This window comes from Garra rufa, chromosome 24 (assembly GCF_049309525.1).
Source record: "Garra rufa chromosome 24, GarRuf1.0, whole genome shotgun sequence".
In the NCBI taxonomy this organism is placed as follows: domain Eukaryota; kingdom Metazoa; phylum Chordata; class Actinopteri; order Cypriniformes; family Cyprinidae; genus Garra; species Garra rufa.
Genome location: NC_133384.1, coordinates 39,968,501 through 39,985,858, shown reverse-complemented (window position 1 = coordinate 39,985,858; position 17,358 = coordinate 39,968,501). Strand labels below are relative to the sequence as shown.

Below are 17,358 nucleotides of genomic sequence, written 5' to 3'. Positions count from 1 at the left end.
TTATAACAGGAGTCACCAGCAAAGCAATATCCACACAAAACTTGTACAGATAGGTAGCAATGACATTTAAGCAGAAGTGGTGGACGTAAAGCAAGCAATAATAACATTTTGCTATCACCATGAATTATGTTCTTATCATCATCATCAGAAAATAGGAAATTTGTAGCATACTGGTTCACAGTTGGCATTTATCTGAAGTCCTTGCATTGATTGCATTTAGTTAAATCAACATTATATTTGGTCAGTCTGATCTTGAGGCCTTAGAGATGTTAAATTGTGAAGATCTTGAGTTTTCATTAAAGGGCGTGTCCGTGGTGGCCTGACAAAGTTTGATGTTTCTGCATAGACATAGAAGTGGTTATAACTTAGCCTGAAAATGTCTGATCTGCCACAAAATTCACAGGTTTGGTAAGAGTCCTGGCCTGAAGACACCTAAAGACCAATATTCAGTTATAATCATAGCGCCACCTGTTGGCAGCAGGATATCTCATATATTTCACTAACTCAAACATACCAAGGTCAATCTGCACCAAACTTCATATGTTTGATAATAGTGCTGGCCTGAACACATCTACATGCCAATAATCAGTTATAGGCATAGCGCCACCAGCTGGCAGCGGCAAGTTTGGCACATTTAAGTGACTTTGACATATTTCTCCTACATTTACTGTATTAAAAGCATACTGCCCACCGTTTTCTGTTTTCCTGAAGCCACCGGTCGGCGGTGAGACCGGGTGCGAGGGCCCGTTCATCGCTGCTCGCAGCTTTAATTTTTAATTGTTGTTTTGTAATTGATTTTTTTAAAGCAAGTCAAAACTGTAAAAAGTACATTTTGGCTATTTAATTTATGTAATGATGATAAAAATTGGCAAAATACATGGGGGAAAAACACAAAACAACGTGTTCGGTAATCAGCCTTCAGCCCAGCGTGTAATTTTGTTTGGCTTCGGCTACAGTCAAGAATTTTCATTTCGGTGCATCCCTAAGATATTATAATAATAGTGTAAATATTCAAAACGTTAGGACTGTCAGATGATCAGGCTGTTTTTCATGTTAAATCACTCAGATTGATCATTTAGATTGATGGGTGTCAGTAGCTGATGTTTGTTTGTGAGGGTCATTCGACTCGGTTATATCTCTATATGTGTGTGTCGGAGCTGTGTTTCTGAGCTGAAGTGAATCCAGAGCTCATTCTTTCAGGGGGTCAGTCGTGTGGAGGTCACACAGATCACGTCTGTTCAGACTGTGTGTGAATATCAATCTGAGGTAAACCAGACTCACTCAGACACTTCATTTACATGATGAGATCGGACATGAATGATCATCAGCTGTCAGATGTTGAGTGTTGTTAGTAATAGTGTGGGTTAAACTGCAGGATAATGAAGAATCAGCAAACGCCGCAGACAGTCAGTGTGTGTCTCTCAGTGTCAGTGAGGTGAGATCCGTTCATCAGATCATCTACTCCACAATTACTCTCAGTAATCAATCTCATGTTTGATCCTCAGCCGGAGACAGAAGCTACAGACACTCAGACGGAGGTCCTGATGGTATGTTTTATGTATTAAATTAACATTACATCTTATCATTTTAACTTTATTAATTATTTTTAATTTGAATGGTTTTATATCCAGCTGGAGGTGACTCAGAGTCAGAGTACTACAGATGTCACTGACGCTCAGACAGAGGTGCTGATGCTCTGTTTTGTTGTTGTTTTATGTATAAACACTATGTAATGTAATTATTGTTTTACCAAATATTATTATTAATAATTTGAATGTTTTATGTCCAGCCGGAGGTGACAGAAAGTCAGACAGACACACAGACGGAGGTACTGATGGTCTATTTTTAGTATTTTATATATTGAATTAACATTATGTAATTTTTTTAAATTATTTAAAATTATTATTAATCACCATTTGAATGGTTTTATATCCAGCTAAAGGCGACTCAGAGTCAGAGTAGCACAGACACACAGACGGAGGTGCTGATGGTCTGTTTTGTTATGCTTTATGTATTGAAGATGCATTATGTGTAATTAATATTTAATTAATTGTTATTATTATTATTATTAATTGGAGTGCAGCTGGAGGCGACAGTGGTCACAGACACACAGACGGAGGTAGTGAGCGCTGCTCTGATGATCTTTCACACAGATGCAGGATGTGTGTGTGTTTCTTACGCTCTGTGTTTCCTGCAGGTCACACACACAGATGATGGAGGAGAGAGCGGCTCATCAGCTCACACTGGGGTACAATCACATCAATCAGAGAAACACTGTCAGAAACTCTGTGAATGAAGTCAGAGAATCACTGCAGGATCTTCATCTGCTGTTCATCGTCATCATCATCATCAGCTCTAGTGAACGTTCACTGCACTTTCATCTCTAAAATGTGTTGTATTCTCTGTGTGTTTTGGTTTAATAGAGGAAGAAAAACAATGGCAGAAAGAAGCTGGTGAATGGCGTGTGCTCGTGTGTTCCTGAAACATTAGAGATTGAACACGCTAAACACGCCTCGCAGCTGCACAGTGAGGTGAGACCAGATCACTATTCACACAGATGGGATGTGAATAAATAAAGGTCTTCAGCAGGGTTTCCCCACGTCTTAAAACAGATAGATATGTTAAATGTTATGGCATCAAATTAAATGTTGCCAAGAAAAAATCTTCTGAACCCTGAGACACTGAGCTCCTTTATCCTGAACTAACTGCTGTGGATCTAAACTACAGATGTTGAGCTGTCACAGTTGATTCTAGTTATCACATAATGTGCAGATTGATAATGGACAATTAATCAAACATTCATTTTGGTTCCCCAGAAAGATCATTTAAAGTCATTACTGTGTTGCATGAGAAAAGCATCAAAGAGACATTAAAAAAAATGTAGTTTTAGAAATGTTTTTATTCAAAAATGATAGCAAATGTGACCCTGGACCACAAAACCAGTCATAAGGTTAAATTTGACAAAACTGAGATTTATGCATCATATGAAAGCTCAATAAATAAGCTTTCTATTGATGTATAGTTTGTAAGGATAGGACAATATTTGGCCGAGATACAACTATTTGAAATCAGGAATCTGAGGATGCAAAAAAATCTAAATGCTGAGAAAATCACCTTTAAAGTTGTCCAAATTAGGTTCTTAACAATGCATATTACAAATCAAAAATTACATTTTGATATGTTTACAGTAGGAATTTTACAAAAAATCTTCATGGAACATGAACTTTACTTAATTTATTAATGATTTTTGGCATAAAAGAAAAATCAAAAATTTTGACCCATACAATGTATTTTTGGCTATTGCTACAAATATACCCCAGCGACTTAAGACTGGTTTTGTGCTCCAGGGTCACAAATGTGTAGCAAATGTATTTTTTAAATGGACATTGAAATGAAGTTATTTTTTAAAAATAAATTGATACTTTAAATGTGACCCTGGAGCACAAAACCAGTCTTTATTTATTCATCTTGTTTTTCAGTACAATTGTTTAAAGATTCTTAAATCAAGATACAGTTCCTGGGGATGCAAAATGATAAGAAGACTTGTTCTTCATTCTGAAACACTGATCAAAATTAGGTGACACTTTCAGAATAAAAAAGTACAGATAATGTCCTCATCCTCTTGTCATCCAAGATGTTCATGTCTTTCTTTCTTCAGTCGTAATGAAATTATGTTTTTTAGGAAAACATTTCAGGATTGTTCTCCATATAGTGGACTTCTATGGTGCTCCGAGTTTCCCCGAAACGATCAGATATTTTCGAAACAAATTGATAATTGATATACTTTTTAACCTCAAATGCGTGTCTTGTCTAGCTCTGCGATGCGTAATCTACATCACTGTTTTACCTTTTTTTGTAAAGGGCATTTGATCTTCTTTCTCACTTTGTAAACACTGGGTCGGTTCTTCTTCAGCGATGTAGAAAGATTTTGAAGTTGGAGGAGAAAATGAGATGGGAGTTTTTGGACATACCCTAACTGTCTTGAAACCGAATACACAGACTATGTTTGTGCATCACAGAGCTAGACAAGACCAGCATTTGCAGTTAAAAAGTATATAAATTCTCAATTTGTTTTGAAAATAACCAATCGTTTCGCTAGATAAGACTCTTCTTCCTCGTCTGGGATCGTTTAGAGTCCTTTGAAGCTGCATTTAAACTGCATTTTGGAAGTTCAAACTCAGGGCACCATAGAAGTCCACTATATGGAGAGAAATCCTGAAATGTTTTCCTCAAAAAACATAAATTCATTTCAACTGAAGAAAGACAGACATGAACATCTTGGATGACAAGGGGGTGAGTACATGATCTGTACATTTTTGTTCTGAAAGTGAACTACTTCTTTAATTAAGTTGCATCTACTGGCAGATGTTTGTACTTGTTTTAATCATAAACGTGCTTCATTTTGATCAGTTACTCACTAATTGTTTCTCGAGTTATGAATTTGTCGAAATGTGCATTAGTGAAGTAAAAATAGTGATCTCGAGCATGAGTTATTGCAGTGTGATCATGTGTGTGATGTTCAGCTGCTGTATCGTGAGGACGGACGTAAAGATCTGTGTGTCAGTCTCTACTCACTGATGCCCGACACGCTAGACACGGAGTTCGCCAGAGAGATGACGGATCTACAGAGTGAGGTACGACACGCCACTGACACGCTCAGATACACACGCCAGTCACATGATGATGATGAGGATGATGATGATGTTTCAGGTCAGATATAAAGCAGACGGGAGGAAGAAGCTGTCGTGTAGTATGTTCTCTCAGCTGCCCGACACGACTGACACGCAACACGCCAAACTCATGACGGATCTGCAGAGCGACGTAAGCCACACGCATGTCTCGTGTTCACCCGTCTGACGTCATGTGACTGCGCTCTCACATCTGCTCTCATCGTCTGACAGAATAAATACAAAGAAGACGCTCGGAAAAACGCTTCCACGTCTCTGTACTCACTGCTGCCAGAAACTCTGGAGACTCAACACGCTAAAGAGGCGTATCAGCTGCAGAGCCAGGTACTAAACACCAGTCAAGACAATTATAGTGTTACAACAGATTTAAATATCAAATGACCTTTCTATTCATCTTTGAATCCGGAAAAATAAAATGGTTTCCACAAAAATATTGTGCAGCACAACTGTTTTCAACATTGATAATAATCAGAAATGTTTCAGTGTATTATAATGATTTCTGTAAGATCATGTGACACTGAAGACTGCAGTAATGATGCTGAAAATTCAGCTGCGCATCACAGAAATAAATTACATTTTTTACAGATATTCACATAGAAAACAGCTTTTACATTTTAATAATATTTTACATTTACATTTTAAACAATTAAATACAGCCGTGGTGAGCAGAATATGGAAGCCTGTTTCCGCCACTGAATAAAAAGTAAAAAAGGGAATTGCAACTTTTTATCTCACAATTCTGACTTTTTTTTTGCAATTTTAGGTTTACATTTTTGTTTTCTCAGAGCTGTTAGATATAAACACACAGTTGCAAGTAATAAAGTCGGAACTGCGAGATACAAAGTTGCAATTGTAAGAAAAAATGTCAGAATTTCAAGATAAGTCACAATAACCATTTTAGCTGTTTTACATTAAAATAATATCCCACTGTTTTTACAGTATTTCTGATTAAATAAATGCAGCCTTGGTGAACAGAAGAGACATCTGTAGAAACAGTAATAATCTCAGAGTCAGTGGTTTGTGCTGATGGTGTGTTTGTTGTATCAGGTGACGTATAAAGAGGGACAGACGTGTGGCTCCAGCTCTCTGTTCTCCACACTCTCCGACACACCGGAGACTCAGTTCGCCAGAGAGATCACAGAGACCATCAGTGAGGTACATCAGACAGATGAAGATCAGAGCAGGTTTACACTCTCAGATGAAGTGTATGACGCGTGTGTGTGTGTGTGCGTGTGTGTGTGTGTGTGTGTGTGTGTGTGTGTGTGTGTGTGTGTGTGTGTGTGTGTGTGTGTGTGTGTGTAGAATAAATACCGTGAGCAGAACAAGAAGAGCATCAGCAGCTGCATTTACTCTCAGCTTCCTGAAACTCCAGAGACTGAGTTCAGCAGGAGCATCTCTGAGCTGCAGAGTCAGGTACGTGATCACACCCCTGACAGACTGAAGGACTGATGATGATGATGATGATGATGATGATGATGATGATGGGGGTGTGTGTGTGTTCAGGTGAAGTATAAGGAGGCCAGTAAGCAGCAGATGAGCAGATCTCTGTACCATCAGCTCTCAGAGACTCTAGAAACTCAACACGCTCGAGACGCCGCTCACATCCAGAGTGAGGTACTGCCGCACACGCTCCTGTTCTAGAAGAACGCCTCACTCAAACGAGCGTTAGAAACACTCTCACACACACAAACATGTGTTGATTGATAATGAGAGTGTGTGTTTGTTCTGTTGTGTGTTCAGCTGAAGTACAGAGAGGGCCGGGCGTCTGTGATGGGCAGTAGTTTATACTCACTGATGACTGAGACGCCACACAACCAGTTTGTGAAGCAGCAGATGGAGCTCCAGAGTGAGGTGAACATCAGCAGAACAAGATGATATCAGTCTGTCTTTGTCTTTTACAGCACAGATATCTAAATGTTTCTAAATCAAGAACATTATTTAAGATATTACATCTTGTTTTCAAGTGGAGTGAGCTCAAGCTTAAAGGAGTAGTTCACTTCCAGAACAAAAATGTACAGATAATGTATGCATCCCCTTGTCATCCAAGATGTTCATGTCTTTCTTTCTTCAGTCGTAAAGAAATTATGTTTCTTGAGGAACACATTTCAGGATTTCTCTCCATATAGTGGACTTCTATGGTGCCCTGAGTTTGAACTTCCAAAATGCAGTTTAAATGCAGCTTCAAAGGACTCTAAACAATCCCAGCCGAGGAAGAAGAGTCTTATCTAGCGAAACGATTGGTTATTTTCAAAACAAATTGAGAATTTATATACTTTTTAACTGCAAATGCTGGTCAGTTTTAAACCTCAAATGCTCATCTTGGCTAGCTCTGTGTGAACTCTTCTGGTTCAAGACAGTTAGGGTATGTCTAAAAACTCCCATCTCATTTTCTTCTTTTGTTAAGGGTGTTTGATCTTCTTTGTACGTTTACTTTGTAAACACTGGGTCAGTACTTCTGCAGTGATGTAGGGTTATTTTGAAGTTGGAGGAGAAAATGAGATGGGAGTTTTTCAACATACCCTAACTGTCTTGAACCAGAAGAGTTCACACAGAGTTAGACAAAATGAGCATTTGGGGTTAAAAAATAACCAATCGTTTCGCTAGATAAGACTCTTCTTCCTCGGCTGGGATCGTTTAGAGCTCTTTGAAGCTGCATTTAAACTGCATTTTGGAAGTTCAAACTCAGAGCACCATAGAAGTCCACTATATGGAGAGAAATCCTGAAATGTTTTCCTCCAAAAACATAATTTCTTTACGACTGAAGAAAGAAAGACATGAACATCTTGGATGACAAGGGGGTGAGTAAATCATCTGTACATTTTGGTTTTAGAAATGAACTAATCTTTTAAAATAAACATCTTCTTTATGTTTTGTTTTCAGTGGTCTTGTGTTGAAGTGTTAGACTGGTCATGTGTGTTTGTGTGTTACAGCTGAAGTATAAAGAGGATTTGAAGGAGAACTCCAGTAATCTGTACTCGCTGATGCCAGAGACGCTGGACACACAGTTGGCCAAACACAGCGCTGAGTTACAGAGCGACGTACGACACACGCGTGTGATCTCACTCACAACAATATATCACTCACTCCGTCCCTGATCACCGTAGCAACCCCCTAACAACACCCTAGCAACCAGCATCCAGAACACCCCATAATCCAGTCTTTCAGATGTCAGGATTGTGAATCATGTTGACCGCAGGTGAAGTATAAGGAGGCCAGTAAGCAGCAGATGAGCAGATCTCTGTACCATCAGCTCCCAGAGACTCTAGAAACTCAACACGCTCGAGACGCCGCTCACATCCAGAGCGAGGTACTGCCGCACACGCTTACGTCACGCCGTTTACACGCGTCTGTCTGCGGCGTCTGACCTTCATCTGATCTCCTGCACTCAGGTGGCGTATAAAAGCGTGAGGAAGGGGGATTTCTCTGGTTCCTCCTTCACTGCGGTTCCAGATTCGGCAGAGATGAAGTTTGTTCAGCAGGTCTCACACGTGCTCAGTGAGGTGCGGCTCATTTCACTGCCGCTTCATTCATGATGTTGAGTGACGTCGGTCACGTGTGACTCCGTGTCTGTGTGTTTCAGAGAGAGTACCGTGAGGAGGGCCGGAGGAGTCTGTCGTCCAGTGTTTACTCTCAGCTGCCCGACACTCCAGAGACACAGTTCGCCAAAGCAGTGTCCGACCTGCAGAGCGAGGTGAACAAACGTCAATTATTTTAAAATAAAAGCAGTCAAAATAATACACTTGATAATAATACATGAAATCATAGATGTGCGCATTAAGGGGAGAAACAGTGTTTTTTCATGCACCTGTCAAGTTTGAAATTTTGGGCTTTTTGGTTATTCAGACTAGTGGAAAGAAAACACCCAAAAAACAGTGTTAAGTGTTCATTTTATAGCACTTCATTTCAATTACAATACATATTTTTAAAGGCCAAAAGTTTTTTCTCCTACACTGAGCCATAAATCTCCACTTCAGCAGCACTTACACACACCACACTTTTATTTTTTATTCCTGTCTATATCCTGAAGGTTTTTACAGAGGAATTTGTTTTTATGTAATTTGCTTGATTTTATACATTTTATATTTTATTTCCCGAAAAAAAATTGTAAAAAATACAGTGTTTCCTAAGTTTTTTCTGAATTATGAAGTGACGAAATAAGACCCAAAATCCCCTCTGTAAAAACATTTGACTCTAATATGTCAAAACGATTAAACAAGAATTTTGAAACTGACTTCATCCAGTGTTTAGATTTTTGTACTAGAAATGTATGCAAATTAGCACATATTTCATTAAATAATGCCTCATTTGCATATTTAAACCTAACATTTTAGAAAATTCGTATAACAAAAAATGTTTGCAATTATCAAAGTCATTAATCAACTGGATAAGTAAGGTGATAACTATTAGTTTGTTTGTTTTTTACCCTGATCAGAGAAGCGTGAACATGAATGTGATGTGAAATTACTCAATTAATAGCCTAAAATCCCAGTGAAAATAAAAGTAAATGTCTGAGCTCGGCTGGTGAAAATGATTGGGAATCTGATTGAATCATCTGCGTTTGCTCATTATGAGACCAAACACTGGTCAGGGTCATCAGTTCATCTGAGAATCACAGCAGCGTCTGGAGACTCTTAGATCACGTGTTCCAGATACAGTCAGCTGTTTCAGTGTTTAATGAGTCTGTCTTCATTCAGGTGAAATATAAGGCGTCTGGGAAGCAGGAAGCGAGCGACTCGCTGTACTCCACACTGCCAGAGACTCTGGACACGCAACACGCTAAACACGCCACCGCCATCATCAGTGAGGTACAGCGCCTCGTGCGATTCCTGCACTTTACAAACTCACCGTCTCACGGCAGAACACCTTCAGATCCTCATGTTTCATGTTCAGGTGAAGTACAAAGAGGACGGCAGACAGAGTTTGTCCAGTCCGTTATTCACTCGACTGCCAGAGACGCTGCAGACGCAGACGGTCCGAGAGATCGCAGACGCACAGAGCGAGGTCAGCACGTCTTCACTAGATAGGGCTCTACAGACGGCTGATGTTCATCAGTGTTTTTACAGAATAAACTCTGAATATGAATCAGGGTTAAGTGATTAATGAGGACTTGGAAGAAAACGCCACTGAAATGAATAGGAAAGCTTACAAATTCAAGATAATGCGGAAAATGCTGTCAATGTTGTTTTGCATTTTATATTTTAATCATATAACATAGTTAAGCAACTTTACACCAGTAAGAGTGCTGTTTTCCCTGAATGTCTGAACGATTGTAAACGTGATATTGATTTATGCGACAGTAAGTTAATATGAAATGTCTGTTTTTGCTCTGTTTCACAAATGAAAACCATTCCAAACAAATCCAGCAAGTAAAACAATTGTTTGATTCCTGAATGAATCCAGTTGATGCTGATTTCATTTAATTGGTAACAGAAATTTCCTTATTAGTCTAGTTGAATTTATTGATTAAATGGAACAATTTGACATACAAAAAGGTTTGGAAATTGCCTTATAAATGGAAAAAAAGCCTTATAAATCAATTTAAGGTAACAGATATTACCTTTAATGAGTCACAGCTCATTTACATACGGTTCATGTTGAAATACTGATTATAGTGTTCTCCTGCTGCTGTTCTCAGATCAGATATAAGCAGAAGAAGGATCAGGTCAGTCTGTATTCGCTCCTGCCGGTGACCGCAGACACGCAGCTGGCCAAACACATGAGCGACATCCAGAGCGAGGTACACACTCGGAACAGAAGAGAAGTCTAAAGTCTGTTTAAGTTCAGAGTGTTTCTTTCGGTCTAAAGCAGCTTCTGTTTTCAGCTTCAGTACAAGCAGGAGGGTAAGAAGGAAGCGGAGAGTAACCTCTACAGCCTGATGCCAGAGACGCTGCAGACCGAACACGCCAAAGACGCCTACGAGCTGCAGAGTCACGTATGATCAATGACATTCATGAGGCAGAATGAGGCTGAGTTTGTGAATGACAGGAGCTCAGTGTGTATTTACACTTGACTGTGTATGTAGGTTAAATATAAAGAGAAAAACAGAACAGATGTTTCTCTTTACGCTCATCTGCCCGAGACTCTGGACACGGAACACGCTAAACACGCCGGAGAGCTGCGCAGCGAGGTACGTACTCCACTCACATCAGATTAACACACTCATGGGCATCACGCTGAACACAGGTGTGTCTCCATCAGCTGAAGTATAAAGAGGCCGTGAAGAAGGATCTGTCCTCACCGCTGTACTCACTGATGAACAACACTGCAGACATCCAGCGGCTCCGAGATCTCACCGCACTGCAGAGTCAGGTATCACACCTCAACACACCTGAACACACCTGAACACACCTGAACACACCTGTATGTCTGCAGACCGTATACTGGTTTATTCAGAGACTCAAACTGAGCAAGGATTTGCTGCAGATGCTGATATTTATATGATGAAACTCTGCTGCTTGTAACAGTAGAGCAGATACTGACATAACATGATGTAAATATCAATATCAGTGTTCGCTCTAGATCTCCAATAACCGTCTTAGATGAGACTGAGATGATCCAAACATATAACGCAATGCAATCCAATGAAGATTGAGAGATGAACAAATCCTCAAAAGATGTGAGATGTTTTGGAGGCTTGGGAAGATTATTCCTCCACTTCTGCAAACAAACGTTCCTCAAAAGATGCTGACGATCAGATTTGAGACTCTAAAAACCTGATTGATGGAGAATCAAGGAAAGCCAAGCTGCTTCAGTCCAGGAAGTGTTCATCTGGAAATATGACAACAGTTATTCTGACATTTACTTGATAAAAATCGTTCAAGATTTGACAGCAAAAACACACATGAAGCACCAGCTGAAGCTGGACATTACACTACAAGAGCTTTTACCAAATTAGAAACTCTAAACTTTCAATCAGACAATAGAAAACATGGAGTCGATGGGGTCTGAAACATTTAACAGTTTTAGGAATTCGTGATCAAATATGGCACAGTGTCTTTATAGCCATAAATGTGACCCTGGACCACAAAAAAGTTTATGGTTTGTTAAAATAGGACTAGAATCTAGAATCTAAATATTGAGAAAGTCACCTTTAAAATTGTCCAAATTAAGTTCTTAGCAATGTATATTACTAATCAAAATTTATTTTAGTTTTGATATATTCACAGTAGGAATATAATATATATTTTTTATTTTTGGGATATTGCTACAAATATACCTGTGCTACTTAAGACTTCTTCATATGAATTTACTGTATTTTAGAACAAAACTAATGCAATAGTGAGAACTGAATGAGAATAATGAAGAAAACTCTATAGCTGCTTCAGTCCAGTTAGTGTTCATCTGCAGATATTACTAGTTATTCTGACAGAAATCACACAAAGCACCAGTTAAGCTGGACATTGGACAATTATACTAAAAGAGTTTTTACTTGATAAATTATCAATCAGACGACAGAAGACATGGAGTAGATTGAGTGTGAAACAGCAAAGTTTGATCATTTTAGACCCTTAGAAGTTCATTATCAAATATGTTTTAAAGGGTTAAAAGAAGAATATCTGTGATGTAGTGTCTCATGAGTGAGTGCTGATGTGTTTCAGGTTCAGTATAAGACTGAAGGACAGAAGCTCATGAGCTCCAGTGTTTATTCTCAGATGGCAGAGACTCCAGAGACGCAGTTCATGAAGACAGTGACTGAACTCCAGAGCGACGTGAGGATGAACACGCCACACGCGTGTGCTGATAGTGACGACACATACGGTCTAATCTGATGAGTGTGTGTGTGTGTGTGTGTGTGTGTGTGTGTGTGTGTGTGTGTGTGTGTGTGTGTGTGTGTGTGTGTGTGTGTGTGTGTGTGTGTGTGTGTGTGTGTGTGTGTGTGTGTGTGTGTGTGTGTGTGTGTGTGTGTGTGTGTGTGTGTGTGTGTGTGTGTCTGTGTGTGTGTGTCTGTGTGTGTGTGTCTGTGTGTGTGTGTGTGTGTGTGTGTGTGTGTGTGTGTGTGTACAGGTGAAGTATAAAGCAGACGCTCAGCAGCAGATGAGAGGATCTCTGTACCATCAGCTCCCAGAGACTCTAGAAATGCAACACGCTCGAGACGCCGCTCACATCCGGAGTGAGGTACGCCTTCATCATCTTCATCATCCTCTGTTCAACTGTGCATTTGTGATCAGCATGAGCTCTAGTACTGGTGATGGTGGAGTTAGTGAACTGTGTGTCTGTGGTTTCAGCTGAAGTATAAAGAGAAGGTGAACGCCTCGTCTCTTTACTCGCGTCTGCCGGAGACACCAGAGACTCGACTGGCCCGAGAGATGACGGACGTCTGCAGCGAGGTACGGCTCACGGCTCATCTGAAGAGTGTTTCCCGTGTCAGAGCGGTCATGTGATCGGTCAGTTAGTGGTGTGTGCGGGTCAGTGGGTTATCAGGAGGTTATTTTAACTCTGCAGGTCAGATATAAAGAGGACGGGAGGAGGGACGTGTCGTCTTGTCTGTACTCACTTCTGCCCGAGACGCTGGAGACGCAGTTGGCCAAACAGCAGAGTGAACTACAGAGCCAGGTACACTTCACTGCATTTACTCTTTAGTCATTACGCTGCCATTTGTGTTCATTTGCTGTCGTTTTTGTCAAGTGTGATTCTGAGCTAGAGCTGCGTGTTACTGAAAGAGGAAACTGACATGGCACTATTTAGTTTCTCTGCTCTGTATATAGTGATATGAAAAAATACAGTTTGGCCAGAAGACTTGTAAAGCTCAATTCTAGAGTGAGTGGGTGAATCTGTTAGTGTATACATTTTTTAAAAAGCTGAAATTGTATTTTTTACTCTGAAGACTTCAAATGTTAAGCGTCCTTAAAGAGCTCAATGATTTGAGAAAGATGTGGGTGTTTGTACTCAAAGCTGTTTCAGTAACTATAAAGTAAACAGAGTTTTTATGGTTTATAGTTTTCATGGGCCACATTTCTACTGTTTAGTTTTAGTTTAGTTGTTTAGTACTGTTTACAATTTAGTTTGACTATAAAATATAATATATACTAAAAATATCTCAGAGCTTGATTCACATGAAATGAACCATGAGATGCTAAAACACATGAACTACAAACTTCACTCTAAAACTGGGAGCAGATGAACACTGAAATAACTCAGTCCATAGTTGAAGCAGCTTTACAGCCTCAAGTGTTTTTGGGTCTGATGTGAGCATCTTTGCACATCTGCATTTGGCAATTATCTGCCATTCTTTGCCTCACCTTTTCACCTCTCCATCTCTGTCAGCTTGGACATTTTCTAGAGTCCTAGTTGTTCCAATGGTCTTCCATTATGGAGAATGCTTCTGTCAACCTTCAATGCAGCAGATTTGTTTCTGAACTCTTCTCTAGATCATCGCCTTAACGCAAGTCTGTCACTGAGCTCTACAGGCAGTTATCTTGGTTTTTGCTCTGATCTGCATTTTCAGCTGTTAGACCTTTTCTGAGAGGAGTGTGTCTTTCTAAATCAGACTCATTCAAATGAATTTGCCACAGTTTAACTCCACTCCAAGTGTAGGAACATCTAGAAGCAATATGAATGCTCCTGAGATACATTTCCAGTGTCCCAGAAAAGGGTATGAATACTTATGCAACGGGATCTTTTCAGTTTTTTATTTTTAATAAATTTGCACAAATGTTAAAAACCTTTTTTGTGCTTTGCCATTATGGAGAATGGAGTGTAGATTGATGTGGGAGAAAAGTAGTTTAAAGTAGTTTAACATAAGGCAGCAACAACAAAATGTGGAAAAAATGAAGGGGTATGAATAACTCCGCAAGGCACTGTATGTATTTATTTAAGCCACATCGTGATATTGATTTTATTTGGAAATATTGTGCAGCCCTACTGTGATCATTTTTTAGTTAACACTACAAAGGTGATTTGTTCTGCTGTTGTAGAATCAGTACCGGAGAGAGACGCAGGAGGATCTGTGTCAGTGTCTGTACTCTCAGATGCCAGAGACGCTGCACACACAGTTTGTGAAGGAGCTGGCGCCGCTCATCAGTCAGGTGATCCACTGTCCACATTCATCCTCACATCTGAAGATGCTCTCCGTCCACACTCGTGTTTTCAGAAGTTGCTCATCTACACACTAAAACATCTGCAGACTCTTAAATCGTCTCACTGCACTCTCATAAAACCGTATAAACACTCACTGACAAACAGAATATCCCACACACTGGTGCGTCCACATCACACACACAATCTGTCATCTTTGTGGAGAATATCTCAAGAATATTTTGAACAGTCATGTGATTCAGATCCCGACTTCGAGCGCATAAGTACAAATTCCCTTAGGAAAAATAAGCCCAGGTTTTATTTTAGTAAAGTGTAGTAACCATGTTTTTTGTATAACCACCGTTTTACTACAAATACCATGGTTAAACTAAGGTTAGTGTAGAAAAACTATGGTTAATATGTGGTTACCATGGTTTGACTGTAGTAACTGTGTGTGTTTTGCCAAACAAAACAAAAAAGTAATACATTTACACCTTAAGAGGACAAATAGGAAGAATAGAGATGCGGTTTTGACTTATTTAGGATGAACGGAACTTTGGATTTTTTCCATCTACTTGTCTAAATCAACTTTGAGTAAAGAACACAGAGGTTTAGAGACAGATTTTTGTTTATGTGACATTTAGCTAGCAGGAACTCAAATTAGTTAAGTTATATTTTCCTATATTCTCTTTCGAGTAGTCAAACAATCCAAACCTGACAGAATACCGCTCCATTTGAAATGTTATGTGCTTTATTTCTCGTTCTCTTTTTGTCCTTAAGTTGACATCATAGCATACTTTACATGTGCTTTGCTTTAATTTTGTTTTATTAGTATATTTTTGTTTATCCATGTATCTTTTTATAATTTGAAAGAATTGTTTGATAAGTAAGATCTCTGTTTGAAGTCTTCGAAAATCGAAAAATGCTTGAAAAGTCCTGGAATTTTATTTTACAATTTCTGTATGAATTGTGTGACTAAACATGCATCAGTGTTTTCAAATGAACGACATCAAAACATCAAAAACAGCTTTTCAAATGTATCCATTTAGGAGAGTGTCATCAAAACTGGTCAGAAACACAGAGTGAGATGCATCTTGATGTCCGTATGGATGTGTGTAGCGTTCCTCTGTGGGCTGCGTCTCAAACGCTGCTGTATCTGTGAGCGGATCGGTGTGGCTATAGTTAGACGCTCGTCCCAGAGCTCCACTCGTGACTCACTGCTGGAGAGAAAGCGTTCGCACCGTCAGTCTGTGCTTCAGAACAATATCAAACAAACACATCCTGAGATGAATCATCAACATCAACTCCAGTCGCATTTATTTATACAGCGCTTTCTACAAGACAGATTGTGTCAAAGCGGCTTCACAGCAATAAACAGCGAAATAACAGTGTTATAATGTTCAACATTTATGCAAAACTCATCAGTTATGAAAGTCAGTTTCAGCTCTGCAGAAGACAATAGAGGCATTATTGAGATCAAATCTGATGTTGTTAGTGCAATCCATAATATTGCTGAATATTTATATTAATATAAATGTTTATTGATGTTTCAGAGCAAATACAGAGAGTCCGCTAAGAAGGAGAGCAGCACGTCTCTGTATCAGACGCTCGCCCAAACCAAAGACACTCAACACGCCAGAGACGCCGCCGAGATCCAGAGCGAGGTTCGTCACGGTGTCTTCATGTGTTTCAGATTCAGAGCTGATTCAATGCTCTCAGTGTCTGTTTCTCCTCCACAGGTCAGATATAAAGAAGGGAAGAAGCTGCAGTCGTCCAGCGTTTACTCTCAGCTCCCGCAGACGCCGCAGACTCAGTTCGCCGCTAAAGTCTCTGAGCTGCAGAGCGACGTACGACACTCACGTCACACTCCTTCATCAGATCTCTAACACACACAGACTCAGTAAACCCATGCACCAATCTGTTTTCCAGAATAAATACAGAGAGGACGCCAAGAGGAGCGTCTCCAGCTGCTTGTATTCTCAGCTGCCCGAGACGCCAGAGACGCAGTTTGTCCGAACAGTGACCGATCTGCAGAGCGACGTGAGGAAATGAATCAAAACACTCACTCACTCACTTAACCAGGGTTAATGTCTGGGTCAGGTCACATTTAATCCTGCGTTTACGTTTCTAAACGTGTCAAACAGACACTGTATGTCTCTGTGATTCATTTGAGTAATGTATCATATTTCATTCATTCGGTCCTTAGAGAGGCAGTTCATACGTTCATATGCACATTAACCCATCAGATGTAGAGTGAAATCTGGCTACCCATAATTCATTGTGTTTATGTGCTTTCAGAGTAAATATAAAGAGGCAGGAAGGAAGCAGGCGTCCGGTGCTCTGTATTCACTCCTGCCGGAGACTCTGGAGACTCAACACGCCAAAGACGTCACCAACCTCCTGAATCAGGTGAAAAAAATGCTTTTATATGAGCCGCAGGACACGTGTGTCAGGATAAACATGCATGGAAATGAACATCTGCTTTGATTGCAGACCAAATACAAGGAGGAGGCGAAAAAAGAGGCTTCTGCCAGTTTGTACGCTCTTCTGCCAGAGACACCTGAGACTCAACACGCCAAAAACATCTCTGAGCTGCTGAGCGAGGTGTGTGTCACATCCCATCCGCTCATATTCTGACTGAATCATTTCTTATTCT

At 39.9% G+C, this 17,358-nt stretch overlaps 1 protein-coding gene across 1 annotated transcript in view; it reads left to right on the top strand.

Moving 5' to 3' along the window:
- Positions 1–826: 826 nt before the first annotated feature.
- The window catches only part of LOC141300397 (uncharacterized), a 33,156-nt gene continuing 16,624 nt past the window's right edge, over positions 827–17,358 (top strand). The window contains exons 1-12 of the mRNA XM_073830667.1: positions 827–1,828; positions 1,937–1,990; positions 2,084–2,119; positions 2,198–2,248; positions 2,424–2,531; positions 4,524–4,634; positions 4,711–4,821; positions 4,902–5,012; positions 5,736–5,843; positions 5,991–6,101; positions 7,885–7,995; positions 17,196–17,306. Coding sequence (XP_073686768.1) covers positions 1,775–1,828; positions 1,937–1,990; positions 2,084–2,119; positions 2,198–2,248; positions 2,424–2,531; positions 4,524–4,634; positions 4,711–4,821; positions 4,902–5,012; positions 5,736–5,843; positions 5,991–6,101; positions 7,885–7,995; positions 17,196–17,306 — 1,077 coding nt within the window. The 5' untranslated portion in view covers positions 827–1,774. The remainder of the gene's footprint in view (positions 1,829–1,936; positions 1,991–2,083; positions 2,120–2,197; positions 2,249–2,423; positions 2,532–4,523; positions 4,635–4,710; positions 4,822–4,901; positions 5,013–5,735; positions 5,844–5,990; positions 6,102–7,884; positions 7,996–17,195; positions 17,307–17,358) is intronic.